The sequence below is a fragment of the Littorina saxatilis genome, linkage group LG12 (genome assembly GCF_037325665.1).
Source record: "Littorina saxatilis isolate snail1 linkage group LG12, US_GU_Lsax_2.0, whole genome shotgun sequence".
In the NCBI taxonomy this organism is placed as follows: domain Eukaryota; kingdom Metazoa; phylum Mollusca; class Gastropoda; order Littorinimorpha; family Littorinidae; genus Littorina; species Littorina saxatilis.
Window position 1 is genome coordinate 34,675,195 of NC_090256.1, and position 24,949 is coordinate 34,700,143.

The 24,949-nt window shown below is 41.9% G+C and overlaps 1 protein-coding gene and 1 long non-coding RNA gene across 2 annotated transcripts; both read left to right on the plus strand.

The window, feature by feature from the left end:
* Positions 1–9,788: 9,788 nt before the first annotated feature.
* LOC138981814 (uncharacterized) lies at positions 9,789–11,932 on the plus strand. The gene is made up of 3 exons (XR_011460716.1): positions 9,789–10,017; positions 10,520–10,750; positions 11,294–11,932. It is a non-coding gene; the product is annotated as an uncharacterized lncRNA (long non-coding RNA).
* Positions 11,933–15,923: 3,991 nt separating this feature from the next.
* On the plus strand, positions 15,924–24,902 carry LOC138981815 (pyridoxal phosphate homeostasis protein-like). Its single transcript, XM_070354893.1, has 8 exons — positions 15,924–16,148; positions 18,457–18,564; positions 18,784–18,819; positions 19,232–19,307; positions 20,370–20,504; positions 21,150–21,292; positions 21,892–21,990; positions 22,503–24,902. The coding sequence occupies exons 1-8, from the start codon at positions 16,053–16,055 to the stop codon at positions 22,725–22,727; spliced, it is 918 nt and encodes a 305-aa protein (XP_070210994.1). The 5' UTR covers positions 15,924–16,052; the 3' UTR covers positions 22,728–24,902.
* The last annotated feature ends 47 nt before the right edge of the window (positions 24,903–24,949 follow it).

Below are 24,949 nucleotides of genomic sequence, written 5' to 3' on the forward strand. Positions count from 1 at the left end.
TTGGACGCGTGACGTCAGCCGCGGAATCGGCCGGGTTGAACGGTGCTCTCTTTATGCCGTGTAATGGGCGCAATCGGGTTGTCTAGTCAAGCCCTCAAGCATACTTCACGGGTAGGTGAAGAGAAACTTAGGATGGGGTGACTTCTCCCAGGCCAAAATTTCGCAGTAAAAAACGGAGTTCATAACATGTCTTCCGTCCCCCTCCTGCTTTTGTTCCACTTGAACCCTGTTTTTGTTCAACTTATTGGCAGATATTGTCACGCGTCGAGGAACACAAACACACACACACAAACACACTCACACACAGACACACACACGCACACACACACACAGACACACACACACACACACACACACACACACACACACGTGTTATCACACATATACACAGACACACACACACATACGTGTTATCACACACACACACACACACACGCACACACACACATACCCACCCACACACACACACCCACATACACACACACACACCCACACACACCCACACACCCACACACACACACACACACACGATAACCATCACAAACACAGCCGTTTGACAAATTCATCTTTGATTTTTTGCGGCCGAATCCCCCTCCCCCATTTTCCACACTAGATCCACTGTTTCATCTTTGTCTCCGTCTCTCTTCCCTTTATCTTATCTCGTCTATCTACTTGAGTGAGTAACTGAAGATGTATTATCATCATCTCTTTCCTAGATTTTCCCACCGACAGAGTTGGCTTTTGTCTTGAATTCAGTACCTCACACGTACACGGTAATTGGTGTGACACCTCAAGTGGACCTTCTTCATAAGTGTACAGTGTCTGCTGACCAGGGACACGAGGGTCTGTGGTTGAGCAACTTTATGGTTTAACCGGGTGGACTGGAGGAGTAGCAACAGCATGTGAACCACTTTAGAAATGACTTGTAAAGGTTGCAGTCGGTCAGATCAAAGAAGAGAAAATGGGAACGTGGGTCTTGAGAAGATACCACCATTCTAATACTTTACTTTGTGCAAGAATCAATCACGCGTACAGCATTACAGATGTCCAGCTGTAGTCTACATTGTACTGTAAACTTCACAGCGGCCTTATCGGCTTCCTCGAGTGACGTCACAGCAAGGCTAACGCTGCGGCGTCTTTTCTTGTGCTGACAGAGTTGTCGGTCGCGGATTTTGAGTCGTTTCGGCCTGCCAACTGCTTCGTTTTTTTGCGGATTGTGAGAACTAGCAGAAAGTTTCACGCATTTTAATGGTTTCAAACTAATGATGAAAGTGTCTTCTTCTGGACCAAATCAACAGTCTTTAGTTGAATCAACTCGGAAAACTCTTAAACGCGTTTTTGCACGCGACTCCGCGCATTTTTGAAGCCAGGCAACCCGACAGCTGCCCTTTAATTTCGCAGATTGACTTGGTTGAAAGTTACCAAATCGTTAATCCAGCAACATACACAGTAATAAAATTGATATTAAAAGTCCCACGTTTTTTTGCCATTTAAGGACTTGAGTGTTTGTCCACAACATACACAAACCTTACCCTGCACTTAAAGCTTCCGCTACGTTGGTTTTTTTGAGTGGTGTGTATCCGCTACGTACGTTGTTTTTTTGGAGTGGTGTGTATCCGCTACGTTGGGTATTTTGAGTGGTGTGTATCCAACTAGAAGGATGCTCTTATCCAATTTTAATTAAGGCCAGAACAGATATATTGTTTTGTACATATAGTAGTGTGCACACAAAAAGGAAAGAATGTTTTAAACAGTCCCTGCGCCTATTATTTTGTCGAGTCATGACGTAAAATGCTCTCGCACGACCTTCCGCAACAACAGCCATCCACTCATTAAAGGAGTTGTTTTACACCAACATGAGCATTTTTCCCCGTTTTTATATTTAGTCAAGTTTTGACTAAATGTTTTAACATAGACGGGGAATCGAGACGAGGGTCGTGGTGTATGTGTGTATGTGTGTATGTGTGTATGTATGTATGTATGTATGTATGTATGTATGTATGTATGTATGTATGTATGTATGTATGTATGTATGTATGTATGTATGTATGTATGTATGTATGTATGTATGTATGTGTGTGCGTGCGTGGAGTTTCTGGGTATGATATCCCCGGATCTTCTTTTTTCTCCATTTTTTCGATATATGCCTTTGATGACGTCATAAAATTATACGTCTTTTTGTGAAAGTTGAGGCCGCACTGTCACGCCCTCATTTTTCAATCAAATTGATTGAAATTTTGGTCAAGCAATCTTCGACGAAGGCCGGACTTTGGTATTGCATTTCAGCTTGGAGGCTTAAACATTAATTAATGAGTTTGGTCATTAAAAATCTGAAAATTGTAATTAAAATATTTTTTATAAAACGATCCAAAAATAAATTCATCTTATTCTTCATTATTTTCTGATTCCAAAAACATATAAATATGTCATATTTGGATGAAAAACCAGCTCTGAAAATTAAATATATAAAAATTATGATTAAAATTAAATTTCCGGAATCGATTTAAAAACAATTTCATCTTATTCCTTGTCGGTTCCTGATTCCAAAAACATATAGAAATGATATATTTGAATTAAAAACAAGCTCAGAAAGTTTTAAAAGAACAGAGATACAGAAAAGCGTCCTATCCTACTCAGCGCAACAACTACCGCGCTATTCTGACGAGTCAATTTCACTGCCTTTGGTACGATCGGTGGACTGACGATGCTACGAGTATACCTGTATACGGTCTTGGTGGAAAGAAAATGCAGTGCGTTCAGTTTCATTCTGTGAGTACGACAACTTGACTAAATGTTGTATTTTTGCCTTACGCGACTTGTTCTTTTTTTTCGAGATCAAACCCGTCCACTCATCTAATCCCCCTCTATCATACATAAAGTGCTCACGTGGAGCCCCGATGGATCGAGGCTGATGCGTCAGCGTGCGTGGTACGTGTTTTCTGGAGCGTGCACATTCAATATTAGGCCGTCAACTTGTCAAATTGTTTGACAGTCATTTCAACTTTCTTTCAGTGGAGCCCACGATTATGACCGGCGTGGAGCGAACTCATTAGAAATACTTGGTGACGTCATGCCTGTTTGTCCTAGTGCTCATTGTGTCTCTGCAAGTAGACCGCACCGTGGGCGCTAAAGATGGTGGTTGATCAAATTTGAAACGAATCATAATTTAAGTTGATCTCAGGGGTGGACGAGGGGGGGGGGGCACAGGGGGCACGTGCCCCCCCCCCCGAAAAAAAAAAAAAAAAAAAAAAAAAAGAAGAAAAAAAAAGATTTTTCTATGCTGATTCTATGACCATTTCTAAGTTCAAATGGCACCAGATGGCACCATTTTGCTTCTTTGGGCAAAAAAATTTTCCGGGGGGGCATGCCCCCGGACCCCCCCTAGCAAATTCGGGCGCTTTGCGCCCATCACATTCACTTTCGATTCAAAGTGCCCCCCCCCCCTTACAAAGCAACTGATCCGCCCCTGGATCTATTTAATCACCGAACCGGGCAAAATAATAGCGTAACTGAGTACACGATTAAGCGAAACCTTTTGTTTTTGTCATGTTCGCTTTTGTTGTTGTTCTTTTTTTATGTGTGGTGGTACCGGCTGCTGCTTTAATTGGTTGTACAATCATGCTGACTATGCGGCAGAGGCCGTACATGCATTTATATTTACCTATAGTCCTTTATTAGTTGTCACACGCACACACACGTACACTATCACAGACACAGGGGAATTACTATTTTCATCAGTTCACTGTGAGAAGTATTATTGAAGCACACCTCACGGAAACACTAAATATAACCTATTGTTAAGAGAAACGAAATAAATTAAAATAAAGAATACTGCATGATGCTTGTTGAAATCTTGAGCGCCAGCCAAAATTGGTCGATTATTGTTGTTCTTGATAGATCCGTCAGGATGCCTCTTCGTTAATGACCAAAGCCAAAATGATCTTTGTTTGTTCTTTTCTTCTGTTTATTGGAGGTTGCCCATTCTAAGATGCTCATATAAAATTGGCATCCTTTCAAGTTTTGCGCTGAAAAGATAGGGTCAGCATTGATTAGGCTGATCCATTCGGATTTGTTTCAGTTACTGATGATTTTTTTGTTTTTTAATAATAATAATAATAATAATAATAATAATAATAATAATAATGGACATTTGATATAGCGCATAATCATATATATGCTCAATGCGCTTTACATATTAATTTCTGCCGTGTGAGATGGAATTTTTTACACAATATATCACGCATTCACATCGGCCAGCAAACCTCAAGCCTATTAGGGCGAGCATTCACCTTTCACGGCCTTTATTCCAAGTCACACGGGTATTTGGTGGACATTTTTATCTATGCCTATACAATTTTGCCAGGAAAGACCCTTTTGTCAATCGTGGGATCTTTAACGTGCACACCCCAATGTAGTGTACACGAAGGGACCTCGGTTTTTCGTCTCATCCGAAAGACTAGCACTTGAACCCACCACCTAGGTTAGGAAAGGGGGGAGAAAATTGCTAACGCCCTGACCCAGGGTCGAACTCGCAACCTCTCGCTTCCGAGGCAAGTGCGTTTACCACTCGGCCACCCAGACCACGTGTGCGGGGGGGGGGGGGGGGGAGAATCAGTTATCTTTGCGCATAAATGCCCTTCCAATGTCTACATATATACACCTGTCGAGATGAATGCGTCAGCTAGGTACGTGTTTTCTGGAACGAACGTACAGTTATGTCAGTTCATTATCAGGTCGACTAGTTGTCTGATTTTTTGACAGTCATTTTAAATTTCTTTCAGACGAGCACACGATCATGACCGGCGAAGCAAACTAATTAAAATATATACTTGACGTGCTTGTGATCGTCTACGTGCCGGTGCTTCTTCTGTTATGGCCGGGGCGAGGCTGATAGTCATGATCGAGCGTGGGCGGTCGGCGAAGGTGATGGATCTAAATAAAAACAAGCATTGACCTTAACGGGCAAAAAGCCGCCCGTGGTGACACGGGGGTAGGACATGGATACCGTCTCTGCACAAACAGTTGACCTGTGACCTAATCCGCGACCTTAAGTCACGCTTAACAGTTTCAAACCATATACTGAGAGAGAGCGAGAGAAAGAGAGAGGGAGTACTGAGAGAGAGCGAGAGAAAGAGAGAGAGAGGGAGAGAGGGAGAGGCACCGAGAGAGAGAGAGAGAGAGAGAGAGAGAGAGAGAGAGAGAGAGAGAGAGAGAGAGAGAGAGAGAGAGAGAGAGAGAGAGAGAGAGAGCCCGAGCCCCATTTATATATAAATAGCGGCTTAATAACATATTAAGACCAAAACATTATTTGGCAAACGAGTCCGTACCACGGAACCACACACATCAATAAAACAAACTTCACTCTTACCGCCCAACTAAGCATTTAAATATCGGAGCACGTAAAATGAAATTGAACAAGACCAACGACACACATTCCTGTCGGTGATAGAACGAGATTCTAAGGGGAGTAAACGAACAACTCTGTGATTCAATTAGAGAGAGAGAGAGAGAGAGAGAGAGAGAGAGAGAGAGAGAGAGAGAGAGAGAGAGAGAGAGAGAGAGAGAGAGAGAGAGAGAGAGAGAGAGAGAGAGAGAGCCCGGGCCGTATTCTAATCCGCGAACTCTGTGATTCAATTAGAGAGACTGAGAGAGAGAGAGAGGGAACAACTCTGTGATTCAATTAGAGAGAGAGAGAGAGAGAGAGAGAGAGAGAGAGAGAGAGAGAGAGAGAGAGAGAGAGAGAGAGAGAGAGAGAGAGCCCGGGCCGTATTCTAATCCGCGAACTCTGTGATTCAATTAGAGAGAGAGAGAGAGACAGACAGACAGACAGACAGACAGAGACAGACAGACAGACAGACAGACAGACAGACAGACTTTTTTTAATGAAATTTTTTATCATTATTTTTTAAAGTAAATTGATAAATTTAAGAAAGAATTAATTAAAACAAATTAAATTAATAAATTAATAAACAATTAAAAAAACAATTGACCGAGCTCTTCATACGTGGTGACATGGTAGACGATTGCGATGAAAAACTGAAAAACAACAATAATAACGTAAGACCAAAACATTACTAGTTTGGCAAACGGCGAGTCCGTACCACGGAACCACACACACCAATAAAACAAACCCCACTCTTACCGCCCAACTAAGCATTTAAATATCGGAGCACGTAAAAGGAAAAACCAACGACACACATTCCTGTCGGTGATATAACGAGATTCTAAGGGGACTCTGCCAGCGGGTTTCGTCCCTTGGTTCGGTTTGTAAAAGCGTTTTAGCCAATATCTTCCGTTTGACTTTCGTTAGGAATGTAATTTTTTGCATACACCCGTGTAACCCTATTCCTTACAATTTCACGAAATTTGAGCTTAATTGACCCAGAGATACAAGTCTTACCCGACTTGTTTGTAAGACATCGTCCACCCGCCCGCCCTACTCAAACAAACAAACAAACAAACAGACAGACCAAATCCAGTAAGCCCCATATAATGGCGGCTTAACAATTCACGGCTACATGGACTAAGTTGCTGTCAACGCCGAAGCCGAACAATAATACGAAGCTGAAACTGATTTTTTTGTTGTTTTTTTGTTATCACATGTGTTTTTTGGTGGGCTCAGTTTTTGGTCTCGCCTTATTCATGTAGGATAGATAGGTCAACTCCTACAGTGAACAAAGTTCCTTTCTGAATGTCTGGTTATTATTGTGTGTACTGATCCGACACACACACACCGGAACACACACACACACACACACACACACACACACACACCGTGGCACACACACACACACACGTACACACACACTGACACATACACACACACCTGACGCGGCACACACACACACACACACTGCACACACTGGCAGTGGCACACACTGGCACACTCACACTGTGACATGCACACGCACACACGCACACCGGCATCAGTACACACACATACACTGACACACACACCCGGGCCGTCTGGGCACACTCAGTCACACCGTGGCACACACTGACTGACTCACTGGCACACACACACACACACATACACACGGCAAACACTCATACACACACCGTCACCGTCACACACACACACACACACGGCACACACTGCACACACACACTCACTCACTCACTCACACACACACATCGACACACACTGGCACCACTCACAGACACCGTCGTCACGTGATACGGCACACACTCAGGTTCAGTGACTCTGACTGACAATCAGGTATAGATATGATTGAGCCTTGCTTTGTCTGTGACCATAACGCAGTAAAAGGCTGACGCTAATGCCTTTTGAACTGCCGAGGAACAATAAGTAGATGTGCAACGCCAAGGCACTGCATACCCCAGCGAAAGACAAACCTCTCTCTCTCTCTCTCTCTCTCTCTCTCTCTCTCTCTCTCTCTCTCTCTCTCTCTCTCTCTCTCTCTCTCTCTCTCTCTCTCTCTCTCTCTCTCTCTCTCTCTCTCTCAAACACACACGAACACACACACACACACACACACACACACACCCACACACATACCCCAAGTTACACACGTACACACGCACTCACTCACTCTCTCACACACACTTCATACACACAAAACACCCCCCCATACGCACATATAAACAAACACACACATACACTTACGCACACGTACAAACACACACCCACCCACCCACTCTCTCTCTCTCTTTTTCTCTCTCTCTCTCTCTCTCTTTCTCTCTTATACAAACAAACACACACCCATACAAACAGACACACACCCACACACACACACATGTACATAGGCACGCATGTACGCACGCACACACCCGCAGACACACACACACACTCACACACACACACACACCCACACACTCACACATTGACTCACACAAATCTCATACACACAAATCACACTCATACGCACATACACGGTTGGCCTAGTGGTAAGGCGTCCGCCCCGTGATCGGGAGGTCGTGGGTTAGAACCCAGGCCGGATCATATCTAAGACTTTAAAATTGGCAATCTACTGGCTGCTCCGCCTGGCGTCTGGCATTATGGGGTTAGTGCATGCTAGGACTGGTTGGTCCGGTGTCAGAATAATGTGACTGGGTGAGACATGAAGCCTGTGCTGCGACTTCTGCCTTGTGTGTGGCGCACTTTATATCTCAAAGCAGCACCGCCCTGATAATTATGGCCCTTCGTGGTCGGCTGGGCGTTAAGCAAACAAACAAATACGCACAGTAGACAGACGGACACACACACCTTTACAAACAAACACATTATACACACTCATACACACACAAACATACACACAAAGTCATGCACACACACATTCACACACACACACACTCTTTCTCCCTCTCTCTCAGTCTTTCTTACACACACACACACACACACACACACACACACACACACACACACACACACACACACCCAAGTCACACACGCACACATACACACACTCACTCACACGCACTCACTCACTCTCACAAAAACTTCATAGACACAAAACACACACCCATACGCACATATGGACAGACGGACATACACACCTTTACAAACAAACACACATACACGCACACACATAAACGTATGCACACACACACACACCACACACACACTCACACACACACACACGAGTACAGACTCGTGCACGCGTGCGCGCACACACACACACACACAAATACACACACACACGCACACCCCACACACACACGAGTACAGACTCATACCTGCGTGCGCCGTGCGCACACACACGAGTACAGACTCATGCACGCGTGCGCACACACACACACACACACACACACACACACACACACACTCACATACACACACGAGTACAGACTCATGCACGCGTGCGCACACACACACACACACACACACACACACACACACACACACACACACAAATACACACACACACACACACACACACTCACACACACACGAGTACAGACTCATGCACGCGTGCGCACACACATACACACACACACACACACACACACACACACACACACACACACACACAAACAGTAACACTAACACATGTGCACACAATGAACACAAATACACACACCGCGCGAGAGAGAAAGACTACAGGGAGGCATGACGTCATGATGCAATAATTGACGTCAAAGACTTTTGACCGTGACGTAATCTTCTCACGCGAGCTTTATCCATAGTCTTGAACAACCACACACAAATAGACTTGGAAAGTACAGAATTTCTACCCGTCCAAAGCGGCCTTGGGTGGCGTTTGCTGAAAAAATGGGGGCGCCAATTTTACCCACCGTATTTTTGTTAGTATGGTCCCAATTTTTGGTGAACTTCCATCTCCAACTGTAGCCCATAATCGGGCACAACGAATCCTTCTTTATCATGTATTATCGGTGTGAACATTTCTCAAGTCGATTACAGTATGTTATGTGGGATACCTCCAGCTTCGCTGGGATCACAGGCACTCGTCACGATCGGGTCGGGATCAAAGTGGGCGGGGCCTGTGCGCTCTCAGGACTACTACTATTACAAGGTAAAACTCTCTTCGTTGCTCTAGACCGAACGGAAGTAGTGAAGTTATCAGAAACCGAGATTGCAGCAGACGACAGACAGGTTGCGCATGTTTTCTGCGCATGTGACCCCGTGACCAGGCATAATTAAAAAGTTGTCAGCGGCGTTCGTCAGTCGATCTGTCTGTTCACCGCCAACTTTCCTATTCCTTGATTCTTCTTGCAACTTCCAGATAATAGGATGCAAACATAAATTTAGATTGTATCATCCTTGTGATGGAGTTGGAAACCATGGATTCACCAGAGATGATATATAGCTGATTCGGCCAGTGTGACCAGTGCATCAAGTCTTCGGATAGTTTTCGAAAACTGGAAAATCTGTTTTGTCAGGGATTGTGGTTGTGTTTCAACCACGAGCAGAGATGAGAGAATTGTTTGTTTACTGCCGATGAACTCATTCAAAGCCTGTTGTTGAACGTCACGAAACATATGACCCATGGTTTTGACCATGTTCTGCTGAAGACGTAACGGAGTCCACATGTGAAGGTGAGCGAATTTTCGAATAGATAATCCCAAACACATGTATCCCCAACCCTTCAGCAGGTTATTTGAAAGAGAGAGAGAGAGAGAGAGAGAGAGAGAGAGAGAGAGAGAGAGAGAGAGAGAGAGAGATTGGGTAGCGTGGGTATGGCAGCTCACTCATTCAAGTAGATCTCAAACTCAGTCTGTGCACCTAGTTCAGTTGTAATTTAGATCTAACGACCAGAAGCAAATGACAAGTTTGGGGATTTTATGTTTCCTCTCTCAGATTGATGTGATTTTTAAAAGCGAAGGGGAGGGGTAAATCCGTTTTAAATTGTAATTTAAAGATTCATAGCTGAATATGGAAGCAGCAATTATCGAGTGATACCAACTACAGATTATATGTCATCAGGTTTACACATCAGTTGTCCAGTCACACAATTTCGGCTATCGGGTGTAGATCTACATTATGAATCAGAAGTTAATTATTTGACACATAATTTTAGGGGTATTGGCACTTTTGCAGGTGGAGTATTCTACATTGATGACTGATAGTGCTGGAACAGCAAATTGCAGAAGAACTTTACAAGAAGCCTCATATCCAGTGGAGCTACAGACGTAACAAAGAGACATCCGTTTACACAGCGGATGCTTGGGGAACTGCATGCAGGCCGAACACGGAAAACCCGAGGTGACATGCATGAGCAGAACTAATCTCTTGAGGAATATCAACAGAAGGTCAACTCTTCATCTCTGAGTAAGTTCAGACACCTATTCTTCAATGGTTTAATTAGGACATGTTATCAGAAAATACAAGATCATCTGTGTGTGTGTGTGTGTGTGTGTGTGTGTGCGCGCGCGCGCGTGTGTGTGTGTGTGTGTGTGTGTGTGTGTGTGTGTGTGTTTTCTAGTGATACATTTTTATTTTACATTTTTAGTTAGAGCTTTGACTATTTACACACTTCTAGGAATTGACTTTTAGACATGATTAATTACCTGATTTAGATTAATTACCTGTCTAATTACCATTTTGAGTTATGCACATGTTTGCGTTTATGCAAAACAGCTTGTCTTCAGCTAGGTTGTTCTTCTTCTTGGTTGTGGTGGTGTTTGTTTGCTTGTTTCCTCTGTTTTTAGTTTTGTTTCTTTTTTTATTTGAGAAACTCTGTGTGATAAGAGAGTGAGTGTACTACGTACAAAAGCAAAACAAATAAGTAGATGGAGAGGTGAACGAAAAAAGCTGCAGTGTTTTGGCTTAAGGACTATACGCACTAATGATATTCTGAACTGTTTGTTTCAGTAACAGTCTGATGGACAAGAACTATACAGTGGAGAGGAAGTGGATTTACCTTAGCGGCCAACTTTTTCAAGATTTATCACAACATTTTTTCAATCAGAGGGCCTCCAACATGTCAAAATGTACCGGACAGCAGGCTGATTAGCCAGTGGTCACAACAGTGCTTCAAATCAGAAAAAAAAAAGTGTGGACCAGTGAGAGAAAAAAAAACTTAGGCCTAAGAGCAACACTGCAGTTGACGATGTTTGGAAACAAATCTACTGAGGGTTTTATTGACCGCCGAACTTTAGGAACCTTAATTATGCCAAGGGATAATAATGTTCAGGCAAGTGATGAAAAGCCTCACAGTCCCGATACACATTTTCTGCAAATAAATATGACGCACTGTTCTTTCCAAAACCTGCACATCCAAACTTATGAGTACTACCATCATGTGTTAACTTTTTCAATCAGCAGTCAAACTATCATGCTGGCAGTGAATGTGGGCTCCCTCGTGCATATTTCCGACACCAACACTTTGACAAAATATGCACTTTATGATTATTGTTCACTATTATACGATCAACATGTGTGTGTGTTTTTTAGTTAGTTTTTTTTTTATCTCGGCTCACCATCCAGAAATTAAACTACTCCATAAACACTCACAGTCTTTTTCGGAAAATGTCTATTGAAAGACGAAAGAAGAGTGTATACTTGCATGTTTCTTGAATACAAGAATGAATGCTTGCATGTTGCTGTTAAATGTGTTCGTTCAACTTTAGCAGTATGATTCCAAACAGTATGTGTGTTTGTGTGTGTGTCGAAAGAAGTGTTGTAATAATTTTGAATGCAGATTATTAGTTAAGTGTGTCTTCCTCTATACTGTTGTTGCTAAATTGTATTGTTGTACATTGGTATGAATTAGTAACATATGGAGGTGTTTAATGAAAGATTTAATTTGAAATAAATATATATGAAGGATCATGATATAATTACTCATGTGTGACTTCTTCAATGGTTTTGAAGTATGCACATGCAGGTATGAGATGTGGAATGATCCTGAGTATATGGCTTCTGAAAATAAAAATATAAATAAGAATATGTCTTGTGATGAACACCAGAACCTGTAAACAATTAGTTACTTTGTTGAAAAAAATGTGTGCATAAAATATGCAGCAGGAGGGTATTATCTGCTTAATTTTCAATCAATTCGATTAGCATTTTGATCAACTTATAATTGCACAGATGGGTCAAGCTCGGTTGCCCTACTCAGTACTGTACACAGATGTCACTGCACTTGGTGCTCTTTGTGTGCTAGCTAACTGGGAATCTAAGCCTGCAAATTAGATTATTTGGATGCAGAGTCTACTTCTTGAAAAGATAAATCCTAACTTCACTCTCAACATAAACCACAAAGTACAATTGGGTTAAATATGTTTTGCTGTGGCATTATGTTCATTGATGAAAAATAGCAATAAAGATCACACTGTAAGCATGCAAGAACCCTGATTGTATATCCTTCTCTGCAAGCGTCTCGTGCTGTGTGCATTATCTGACCTGACTGCTTTGCTATCGTTCTACATCAACAACCAACCCGTAACTGATGTGGATGGGAAACAAAATTTCTCTCTTTCCTCTCTATCTCCCTCCCTCTCTCTTATGGTGCGCAATTTTGGACAGACATTGAGAAAAGCTCCATAAAAATAACAGTCTTGAGCAACAAAAACAATCTTACTATTTCATTCAAGATTACACGTAACCAACCTTTTTATGTTTTCTCAAATCTACAACAGATCTACACGTCAGATTTCGCGCAATATTTTTCCTTCAGCCAATGAAGGCACAGCTTGTTGTCTTGGTTTGATTATAAGGGGAAGTAAGTCATACGTAACTTCCGTTCGGTCTAGAACAACGTGGGTTTTTTGTGTGCCAAAATCCGTGCCGTTTTGCAAAATAACAGCCGTAGCAACGTCTAATTGGTATAAATCTGTAGCTGCCTGATAGTTTAATGTATACTTGATTTTATCATAGCCGTTGTTTTGCTTTGCTAAGCTGTGTATGGCAGGAATGCGAAGTTTGCCGACGAGGTCGAGAGAATCAGTATCATACCTTGTATAAACCATAAGAAAAGACCCCCCGTCCATCACAAGTGACAGCCATAGGCCACGCCCACCTCGTGACGAGTGCCTGTGGCTGGGATGAAGATATGCGCGCACCCAGACTGAAAGAAACTCTCTCTCTCTCTCTCTCTCTCTCTCTCTCTCTCTCTCTCTCTCTCTCTCTCTCTCTCTCTCTCTCTCTCTCTCTCTCTCTCAAACACACACACACACACACGCACACACACACACACACACTCACACACACACACACACCCCCAAGTCACACACGCACACATACACACACTCACTCACACGCACTCACTCACTCTCTCACAAAAACTTCCTACACACAAAACACACACCCATACGCACATATGGACAGACAGACATACACACCGTTACAAACAAACACACATACACGCACACACATACACGTATGCACACACACACACACCACACACACACTCACACACCCACGAGTACAGACTCATGCACGCGTGCGCGCACACACACACACACACACACAAATACACACACACACACACCCCACACACACTCACACACACACGAGTACAGACTCAGGCACGCGTGCACACACACACAAATACACACACACACACACACTCACACACACACGAGTACAGACTCATGCACGCGTGCGCGCGCACACACACACACACACACACACACACACAAATACACACACACACACACACACACACACACACACCACACACGAGTACAGACTCATGCACGCGTGCGCACACACAAATACACACACACACACCACACACACACTCACACACACACACACACACACACAAATACACACACACACACACACACACCACACACACACTCACACACACACGAGTATAGACTCATGCACGCGTGCGCACACACACATACACACACACACACACACACACACACCACACACACACTCACACACACACGAGTACAGACTCATGCACGCGTGCGCACAAATACACACACACACACACACACACACACACACACACACACACACACACACACACACACACACAAACAGTAACACTAACACATGTGCACAAAATGAACACAAACACACACACCGCGCGAGAGAGAAAGACTACAGGGAGGCATGACGTCATGATGCATTAATTGACGTCAAAGACTTTCGACCGTGACGTATCCATTCTTACGCGATCGCGAGCTTTATCCATAGACTTGGAAACTACGGAATTTCTACCCGTCCAAAGCGGCCTTGGGTGGCGTTTGCTCAAAAAATGGGGGCGCCAATTTTACCCACCGTATTTTTGTTAGTATGGTCCCAATTTTTGGTGAACTTCCATCTCCAACTGTGGCCCATTTTCGGGCACAAAGAATCCTTCTTTATCATGTATTATTCGGTATGCACATTTCTCAAATCGATTACAGTATAGCGTTCACGGGATACCTCCAGCTTCGCTGGGATTAAGTAGATGTGCAACGCCAAGGCACTGCATACCCCAGCGAAAGACAAACCTCTCTCTCTCTCTCTCTCTCTCTCTCTCTCTCTCTCTCTCTCTCTCTCTCTCTCTCTCTCAAACACACACACACACACACACACACGCACACACACACACAAACACACACACACACACACACACACACACCCCAAGTCACATACACACACTCATTCACACGCACTCACTCACTCTCTCACAAAAACTTCATACACACAAAACACACACCCATACGCACATATGGACAGACAGACATACACACCTTTACAAACAAACACACATACACGCACACACATACACGTATGCACACACACACACACCACACACACACTCACACGAGTACAGACTCATGCACGCGTGCGCGCACACACACACAAATACACACACACATACACCCCACACACACTCACACACACACACGAGTACAGACTCATGCACGCGTGCACACACACACAAATACACACACACACACACACACACACACACACCACACACACACACACGAGTACAGACTCATGCACGCGTGCGCACACACACACACACACACACACAAATACACACACACACACACACACGAGTACAGACTCATGCACGCGTGCGCACACACAAATACACACACACACTCACACACACACACACACACAAATACACACACACACACACACCACACACACACTCACACACACACGAGTACAGACTCATGCACGCGTGCGCACACACAAATACACACACACACACCACACACACACACTCACACACACAAATACACACACACACACACACACGGGTCATCAAACTCAGCCTGTCCCCGGCCACGGGGGTCTGGCGGAATGGCATAAATTAATTGCAAACAAATTTCATGTGGAATCTGGAATCAATAACTGAGAACATTATTTTAAGTAGTTTAACAAAATAAACAGATTCAATTTCACTTAGATCATCAACGTGATACAGAAGGGCACTCGTTTCACTCGCAAAAGACATATACCAGCAATGGAACTCACAACTGACTGAAAATCGGTATACTATTATTCCTGTTTGTAGCAAGCGGCCGTGTTTCGGTGCGTTTCCGGTCGTAAATTTACACATGCTCGTTGATGTTCCATTTGTCTCGTCTGCTTCAAAGTTGTAGATTGGGCGACTTGCACACGCTTGTGCGTGCTTTAACAAGCGGAATTATCAGATTTTGATGGAATGCTTCGTAGAATGGCAAGCAACGGTCCAAATATTTCACGTCAGCTGAGGAGCGTACTAGATCGCATCAATGCTGCAGCTCAGAGACGACCTGAGGTAAAGTTTGTAAGTTACGTAAGTGGATACATGTGCATTTTATAAGGCACAGTGCGAGTGAGTGAGTGAGTGAGTGTGTGTGTGTGTGTGTATGTGTGTGTGCTTGCTCGGACCCTGGAGTGAGTGAGTGTGTGTGTGTGTGTGTGTGTGTATGTGTGTGTGTGTGTGTGTGTGTGTGTGTGCTTGCTCGGACCCTGTCAGTGTGTGCTTGCTCGGACCCTGGACAGTCCCTGTCGATTTTCTTATCTATAATTATACAATAACGTATGACTTGTTTTATTTTTATGTGTTAAAGGGATATGATGGACATAAAAACGTTTTCTACTCGCACCAAAAGCTCTACATTTCGGCTTTGGGGTTGTAGTTATGTTACCACACACCAGGAATACCTACAATAAGTGTTTGAGCATGCAATTATTCCAATTTAAAAAGGCTGTGTTAGGGTGTTGACTATTCTGAGACTTTGATTTCTCCTCGCTGACAGAAAAAATCCCTCGCTGCCTGTGTTGAGTGCCTGTGTGTAAAACAAACTTAGAAGGGCTCTGGCAATTTTTGAACTACCACGTACATCAACAGCCATTATAAAGCCATATTTGATGATCAGCAACCATGATTGAGTACGCTTTAGACGCGCAAAGGGAGATGCATGAAATTAGAAGCGAGTAAGGAAGCAGCTTTCGACAAGAAGGAATTAAGAGGCAGTCAGTGTGAATTCAAGGGACTTTTATTTTGGCGCTGCTAAGAAGAGATGCCGGTTTTGAATTGCTGATGCCCATCTGGGTGTGCCTTATGTTGAACATTTGAAATGTAGTCTTTTCTCTCACGTAAACACACACACACGCACACACACACACACACACACACACACACACACACACACACACACACACACACACACACACACCCACCCAACACAATATAGTGGCTATAATTCTCAGATGGCACCATATTGCACCATTTTGCATCTTTGGTAGATTTTTGCTTTTGACAATGTCGCATCGGAATTTGGTTGAGGGGGACATTAACTGTCCCATTGCCTTTTTCTCCCAGGCTGAATCCTGCATGTGTTGTTCTTTATTATATGATTATGTTAGTGTATTTTTCTTTTTACATTTAGTCAAGTTTTTACTAAATGTTTTAACATAGAGGGGGAATCGAAACGAGGGTCGTGGTGTATGTGCGTGTGTGCGTGTGTGTGTGTGTGTAGAGCGATTCAGACTAAACTACTGGACCGATCTTTATGAAATTTGACATGAGAGTTCCTTGGAATGATATGATATCCCCGGACGTTTTTTTAATTTTTTTGATAAATGTCTGATGACGTCATATCCGGCTTTTTGTAAAAGTTGAGGCGGCACTGTCACACCCTCATTTTTCAATCAAATTGATTGAAATTTTGGCCAAGCAATCTTTGACAAAGTCAGGACTTTGGTATTGCATTTCAGCTTGGAGGCTTAAAAATTAATTAATGACTTTGGTCATTAAAAATCTGAAAATTGTAATTAAATTTTTCTTCTTACAAAACGATTCAAAATGACGTTCATCTTATTCTTCATAATTTTCTGATTCCAAAAACATATAAATATGTCCTATTCGGATTAAAATCAAGCTCTGAAAATTAAAAATATAAAAATTATGATAAAAATAAAATGTCCGAAATCGAGTTAAAAACAATATCATCTTATTCCTTGTCGGTTCCTGATTCCAAAAACATATAGATATGATATGTTTGGATTAAAAACACGCTCAGAAAGTTAAAACGAAGAGAGGTACAGAAAAGCGTCCCGCTCAGCGCGACGCGACCATTACCGCACTATTCTGGTTTGTCGATTTCACTGCCTTTGCCACGAGCGGTGGACTGACGAAACTACGAGTATGCGGTCTTGGTGAAAAAATGCAGTGCGTTCAGTTTTATTCTGTGAGTTCCACAGCTTGACTAAATGTAGTAATTTCGCCTTACGCGACTTGTTTTCTTACTTATTCACCTCTTGATACTTGCAGGAAGTACAAGTATAGATACATGGATGTACTACGTGTGCATGTACTACCAATATACTGAATGTGAAAACTGGTCAGACATGTAACACTGACATCGGCTAACACACTCATGGTGCCACTGGAACAATTAAGGCTCCCTAGGCTGAGAGAGCGGGACTACCCCAGTGCAACGATTTTCCCACTTTAAATATTTCCCGCACAGGTCCGTTTTGCAACTTATCTTCAATCTGTCAACAGTGCCCAGTGACTGATTTATCATCCTAAGCAAGAGTGAATCAAACTTTCAAGCGCCATATTTTCTGTGTTACAGCACCTGCAGAAAAGGGAGCCACGTCTGGTGGCGGTGTCAAAGACAAAACCTGTGTCCATGATCATAGAGGCTTATGCTTGCGGTCAGCGACACTTTGGTGAGAACTATGTGAGTAAAAAGTTTTCTTCTCAATGCAGAATGCATGGTCATATTTGGTTACAATTATTCCTAGACCCTAGACATTTTTTCTTTAAAATGTTTTGGCTATTGTGAATTTATGTAAATACTGTCTGCAACAGGATTTAAGAATTCTTGTCCAATGAGGGCCGCTCTGCCATAATTTTAAACCAAAAAACAAATTTATTGTGATATTGCTTTTTTTTGCAGGTTCAAGAACTGGCAGACAAGTCAATTGATCCAGAGGTGAAACGTTTTTTCTATCATTGCTTTCTATTTTTTTTGAAAGGCACACATTTAAATTTGTTAAAGGAAAGATGTGGGGGTGTGTACGTGTGTGTGCCTGTGCATGCATGTGTGCAGATGTGTGTGTGTCTGTATGTGTGTGAGTGTGCACGCTCTCTCTCATGCATGTGTCGGTTTGTTTGTCCATCTGTCTGTGTAAATATATATACATATATGCATTTTTCTGCCTGCGTGTCTGTCTGTCTGTTTGTCATTATTCAAGTGTGTTTCACAATAGTTCATATTCCTCATATCTTTGTGTCAAATCAAAGACACATTTGTATCTGATAATGATTTTTATATACATGTAATATTATCATTGAAAATAATTCATGTCTATCTTATGATTGTATGTTTCATATTAATGTTTCAGATACGGGAAAAGTGTAAGGATATACAATGGCATTTTATTGGTCATCTGCAAAGAAACAAAGTCAACAAAGTAACAGGTTAGTATGTGGCTACTTCAGATTGTAGAAAAAATAATAAAGACAAAGTAAAATGCATTCATTGTCATTGTTTTTATTTTTAATGTTAATCGTTGAATTGGCAACAATACTAGATTGCCATCATGAATCAATAGCATTTGATGAGCTTCATAATCTCTCTTCTGAAGGGCATATTGAGAACTTTTTACAAGTTTGTTGTAAACTGTGTTTCTGTTTGCAGCAGGAATTAATGCCAGAGTTCTATGAAGAAAAGTGATAAACATCTGTGATAACTTTTTTTTTTTTAAGAGTAGTGAATTTCAGGAGTGATAAATTAATGCAATAGCATTAACTCTTTAAATGGGCAGAAGTTGATAACGCTAAGTAATGTGAGGAACCTAAACATGGTAAACATCACTGATATCTTTTTTTGAAGTGTAGTGAATTTCAGGAGTGATAAATTCATGCAAAAGCATTTACTCATGAAATGGGCAAAAAGTGATACATGTTACACATATATATAAGTGATTTGAGGAACTGTGGCGCATATTGTCAGTGAAGGTGCTGCTACACTTTTGATGTCACAAAAACTTAGGTACTGTACTTCTTCTTCTTCTGCGTTTATAGGCTTAATCTCCCACGTTCACACATGTTCTTGCACGAGGGAGTTTTTACATGTATGTATGACGTTTTTTCCTCGCCATTTAGGCAGACAATTGCCGCTTTCGGGGGGAGCAAGCTGGGTATTTTCGTGTTTATATAACCCACCGAACTCTGGCATGGATTACAGGATCTTTTTCCTGCGCGCTTAGTCTTGTGCTTGTGTATACACACAAAGGGTAATAAGGCTCTATAGCGGGTCTACACATAAGTTGACCTGAGAGATTGGAAAAATCTCCACCCTTAGCCCACCAGACGCGGTGGGGATTTGAAAACATGTGACCTAGCTTCGGCTTCCGCATAGGAGGCTGGCGTCTTATCCACTAGGCCATTGTGCCCGTCATGTACTGTACCACAGTCACACAAAAAGTTATGCTTGACTCTGACTTGCTTTTACATGTGTCATGTGTGTTTGCACTGCAGGTTCGCCAGGCTTGTACATGGTGGAGACGGTGGACTCGGAGAAGATAGCTCAGGCCTTGAACAACTCGTGGGGCAAGCAGTCAGCCTCTGAACCCCTCGCTGTCATGCTGCAGGTCAACACCAGTGGTGAAGAAAGTAAGTGTCGGCAGGATAACAAAAATCTGCTGTATATATGTACTTAACACTGTTATACTGCAGTAGTTTTTTGCTTATACACACACACAGACACACACATGAACACAGTTGTATGCATGTCCACATTTGTACATCTACAGACAGATACACTCACATGTATACAGGCATAAACAGACCCACACACAGAGGTAAACACACACACACACACACACACACACACACACACACACACACACACACACACACACACACACACACACACACAGGTAGCTACACACACGCACACAAATACACACACACACACAGGTAACCACACACACACACTCACACACAAATACACACACACACAGCGGTTAACACACACAAACACACACACACGTACACACATCCACACACACAGTTCTATCTTGTTAGCTGCATGTTCCAGTGTTAATGTTTGGGAGATCTCAATTGTTCCTGGCATGTTTATCTGGCTTCATGGTTTAAGTTCCTAGTACATTTATCATGCAGTTAACTGCACTTACTCCATACAAAGCAGTGAATGCGTCTAGCCTGATCTCATTAGGTTGCGGACAAGACATAGACAGTTGTTGACATAGCTTTTAAAGTTCATGCTTGCAAGTTTGTTCTTGTGTTGCATGACAGATAAGAGTGGAGCTGACCCCAAGGAAGCTGACAAGATGGCTTTTTTTATACGAGACAAGTGTCCTCATCTGCGACTGGCGGGTCTAATGACCATCGGTTCCGTGCAAAGCAGTACATCGGAAGGCCCAAACCCTGATTTCCAAGTAAGAGATACATGCTATCTAATCATTTTGGTTGCATGTAGCTGCATCATACAGAGCTGCCAACTGTTATGCTTTCAGCATAGCAAGCTACATATGTTGTAGTAGAAATTGCTACGCTGATATGCCAAGCAAAAAATTGCTATGCTCAACCAAACAATAACAAGTATGCAACAGTTGTGAGTCCTGGTACTCATTTCTGGTTCTCACTCTGTGTTGACAGTCATGACATGGGTCAGAAAAAAATGTCCGCACAAAAATGTTCCAATGCAGACATATAATCCTGCTGATGTTTCTTGGTCTTAATACTATTTTTTATTTTTATTTATTTATTTTTTTTTAGATATTATAAACTGATATGAAAATTGCCTGTGTTACTCAAAAACATCCTTTTTTTTTACTCTGATTTCAGAATTTGCATCCAAAGCATGTTAAGCAAATTTTTCTTTCATTTGTTTAAATTTTCTCACAATTATTTGCCTGTCTGTCCTCTATAAACAACATTGGGTCGATGGACACATACTTGTGAATGTCTTGTTTGTCAAAAAATAAATGTTTGAATAACTAACATTTCTTGTGTTTTGCCTTTGTTATTGTGGCAGTGTTTAAGCGAGTGTCGTAAGATGGTGGCATCAGCACTGGGCGTCGAAGAACAAGATCTGGAACTCAGTATGGGCATGTCACAGGATTATGAACGAGCTGTGAGTATGATTCCTGTTGAATATATTTATATTATGCATCACGTGCCGTCATTCCATACTTTCATAATAACATCCTGAAGAAGGCATTTTGCCGAAATACTGAAAAAGAAAAATCTAACCTGGTTACTGATGTGTCCACTTTGGTTTAAATGTTTATGGTGTGTATGATACTTTAGATAGCAGCATGCACTCAAGTATTTGAGAGAACAGCTGGATTTGTAGATTCACTTCATGTTGCTTGTCTTAAGTTTGTATATGAGTTAATAAGAATGTTGTTTGAAACAAATATTACCTATTGAACAATTTACATTGAGGTTGCTAATTAGCCTAACCTAATTACCTTGGGACTCATGCAGGCTAACTCCTACCTCTTACCTCACAGTATTTCAAATATTTGCTGAAGTTTTCTTTTCATCTGGAAAAACCCACCTGTAGGCTTTAGTGAAGCTTGTCATGTCAAAATAATAATGTGTGCTTACAAAATCTTTATTCATTAATTTTCTTTTTTGTAGGTTGAAGCCGGCAGCACAAACGTCCGAGTAGGCAGCACCATCTTTGGAGCCAGAGATTATCCACCCCAGCAGTCAAACGGCACACCCTCACAGAACTCCAGCGACAACCCTTCTGCCTCCTCTCAAGCTTCAGAAAAAAGTGGCGACACCGCCCAAAAGTGCGTTGCCAAGGATACGCCTGAAGCTACCGCTAATTACCTCGATCACTTGTCCCTGGGCACTTGAACCCTTGGGTTGATGTGATTTTGTTGTGCTGTTTTATGGTGTGACCCAATGATGTTTACAGTGAATAGAACCTAGGACTGAGTATGGGTTGAAATACGTTTGTATATGATCAGTTTCAAGGCTGCTTATGGAAATACTATTGATTTGACCGTTTAGGAGGAATTTGAATGAGGTGAATTTGAAGAATCTGGAGAATCCACTGGACCTCAATTTAGACGCACACAGCACAATTTGCTCGGAAATCCACCACAAGTATGGCAATTATTTCAATCATTGGAAGCAATTTAAGGTCCTTTTTATATTTAGTCAAGTTTTGACTAAATATTTTAACATCGAGGGGGAATCGAAACGAGGGTCGTGGTGTATGTGCGTGCGTGTGTGTGTGTGTGTGTCTGTGTGTGTGTGTAGAGCGATTCAGACTAAACTACTGGACCGATTTTTATGAAATTTGACATGAGAGTTCCTGGGTATGAAATCCCCGAACGTTTTTTTCGTTTTTTTGATAAATGTCTTTGATGACGTCATATCCGGCTTTTCATGAAAGTTGAGGCGGCACTGTCACGCCCTCATTTTTCAACCAAATTGGTTGAAATTTTGGTCAAGTAATCTTCGACGAAGCCCGGACTTCGGTATTGCATTTCAGCTTGGTGGCTTAAAAATTAATTAATGACTTTGGTCATTAAAAATCTGAAAATTGTAAAAAAAAATAAAAATTTATAAAACGATCCAAATTTACGTTTATCGTATTCTCCATCATTTGCTGATTCCAAAAACATATAAATATGTTATATTCGGATTAAAAACAAGCTCTGAAAATTAAATATATAAAAATTATTATCAAAATTAAATTGTCCAAATCAATTTAAAAACACTTTCATCTTATTCCTGGTCGGTTCCTGATTCCAAAAACATATAGATATGATATGTTTGGATTAAAAACACGCTCAGAAAGTTAAAACAAAGAGAGGTACAGAAAAGCGTGCTATCCTTCTTAGCGCAACTACTACCCCGCTCTTCTTGTCAATTTCACTGCCTTTGCCATGAGCGGTGGACTGACGATGCTACGAGTATACGGTCTTGCTGAAAAATGGCATTGCGTTCAGTTTCATTCTGTGACTTCGACAGCTACTTGACTAAATATTGTATTTTCGCCTTACGCGCCTTGTTTGTAAGGTATTATCCCTTTAATCATCAGTAAACATCACAGGTTCAGATCAGGTTTCTGATCTTCGGGGAAAAAAGTTATGGGTTAAAGTATTCAGGATAGTGGTTGTTTCTTAAAAGCTCAGGGTAGAGTAGAAACTGAGTGAACACTAGCTGAAAAGGTCTTTTGGAGAATGCTCAGTAAGTGAGATACATCATATGATGCTGTCAGAAAGTGTTATCATGGCATGATTTGAAAACAAAGTATTTTCAAGCAGTTTGTAATCAATTTTCTAGGGAGAGGACAGAGAATTTGATGCAAGAGTGTTTGCATGTGTGTTGTGAACTTGTCATTAAACGAATCCCTGTGTGTTGGTCTGTGTGTATGTTACAATCAAAATATGCTACGTAGCACACTGAGTTTTTGCTGGGATGATGTCATGTACAATATATCTTGTTAACTGCAGATATGTGTACATTATGTGAAATTGCTATTGTGCCTCCAAAGAGAAAAAGACTCATTTGAACTGATCAATATCATTGTATATAGTGTATAGTTAATGTTTGCCTTTATCATGCAAAATCAACTAAAATGGTTTGCACCTGTCTCTTTTGTGCTGTATGACTGCACACGCACAAAGTTCAAACATTATTTTTGGTCAGTCGACTAAACAAGAATCTTTTTCTGCCGATCACGATTTTTTGGGAAGGGATATTTTCCTCTCTTGTGTAACTCAATTTGATTTTCTGCAACATGTTCTGTGAATGTGTCTTTTAACTTCATGAACATCTTTGCCCATGTCTTCTTTTGTGATGTGAAGTTTTGTCCAATGTTTGTGTATCCTAGATGTACATGTATCATAGATGAAGTAAAATGGTGAAGAATTTGTTGAGGTAAGGCCTATACTTCGTGCATGCTTTCAATCAACAGGATTCCATGGTGTTCTTGCTGCCAGAAATTACCTGGAATGTTTGCGCCTTTGCAGTGATTGAACATTGAAAAAGAAACAATAAATTATTATGAGCAGTACAGAGACACGGTTTATTGTTTGTGCTATGTAAGTAAAAAGAGAGGAAAA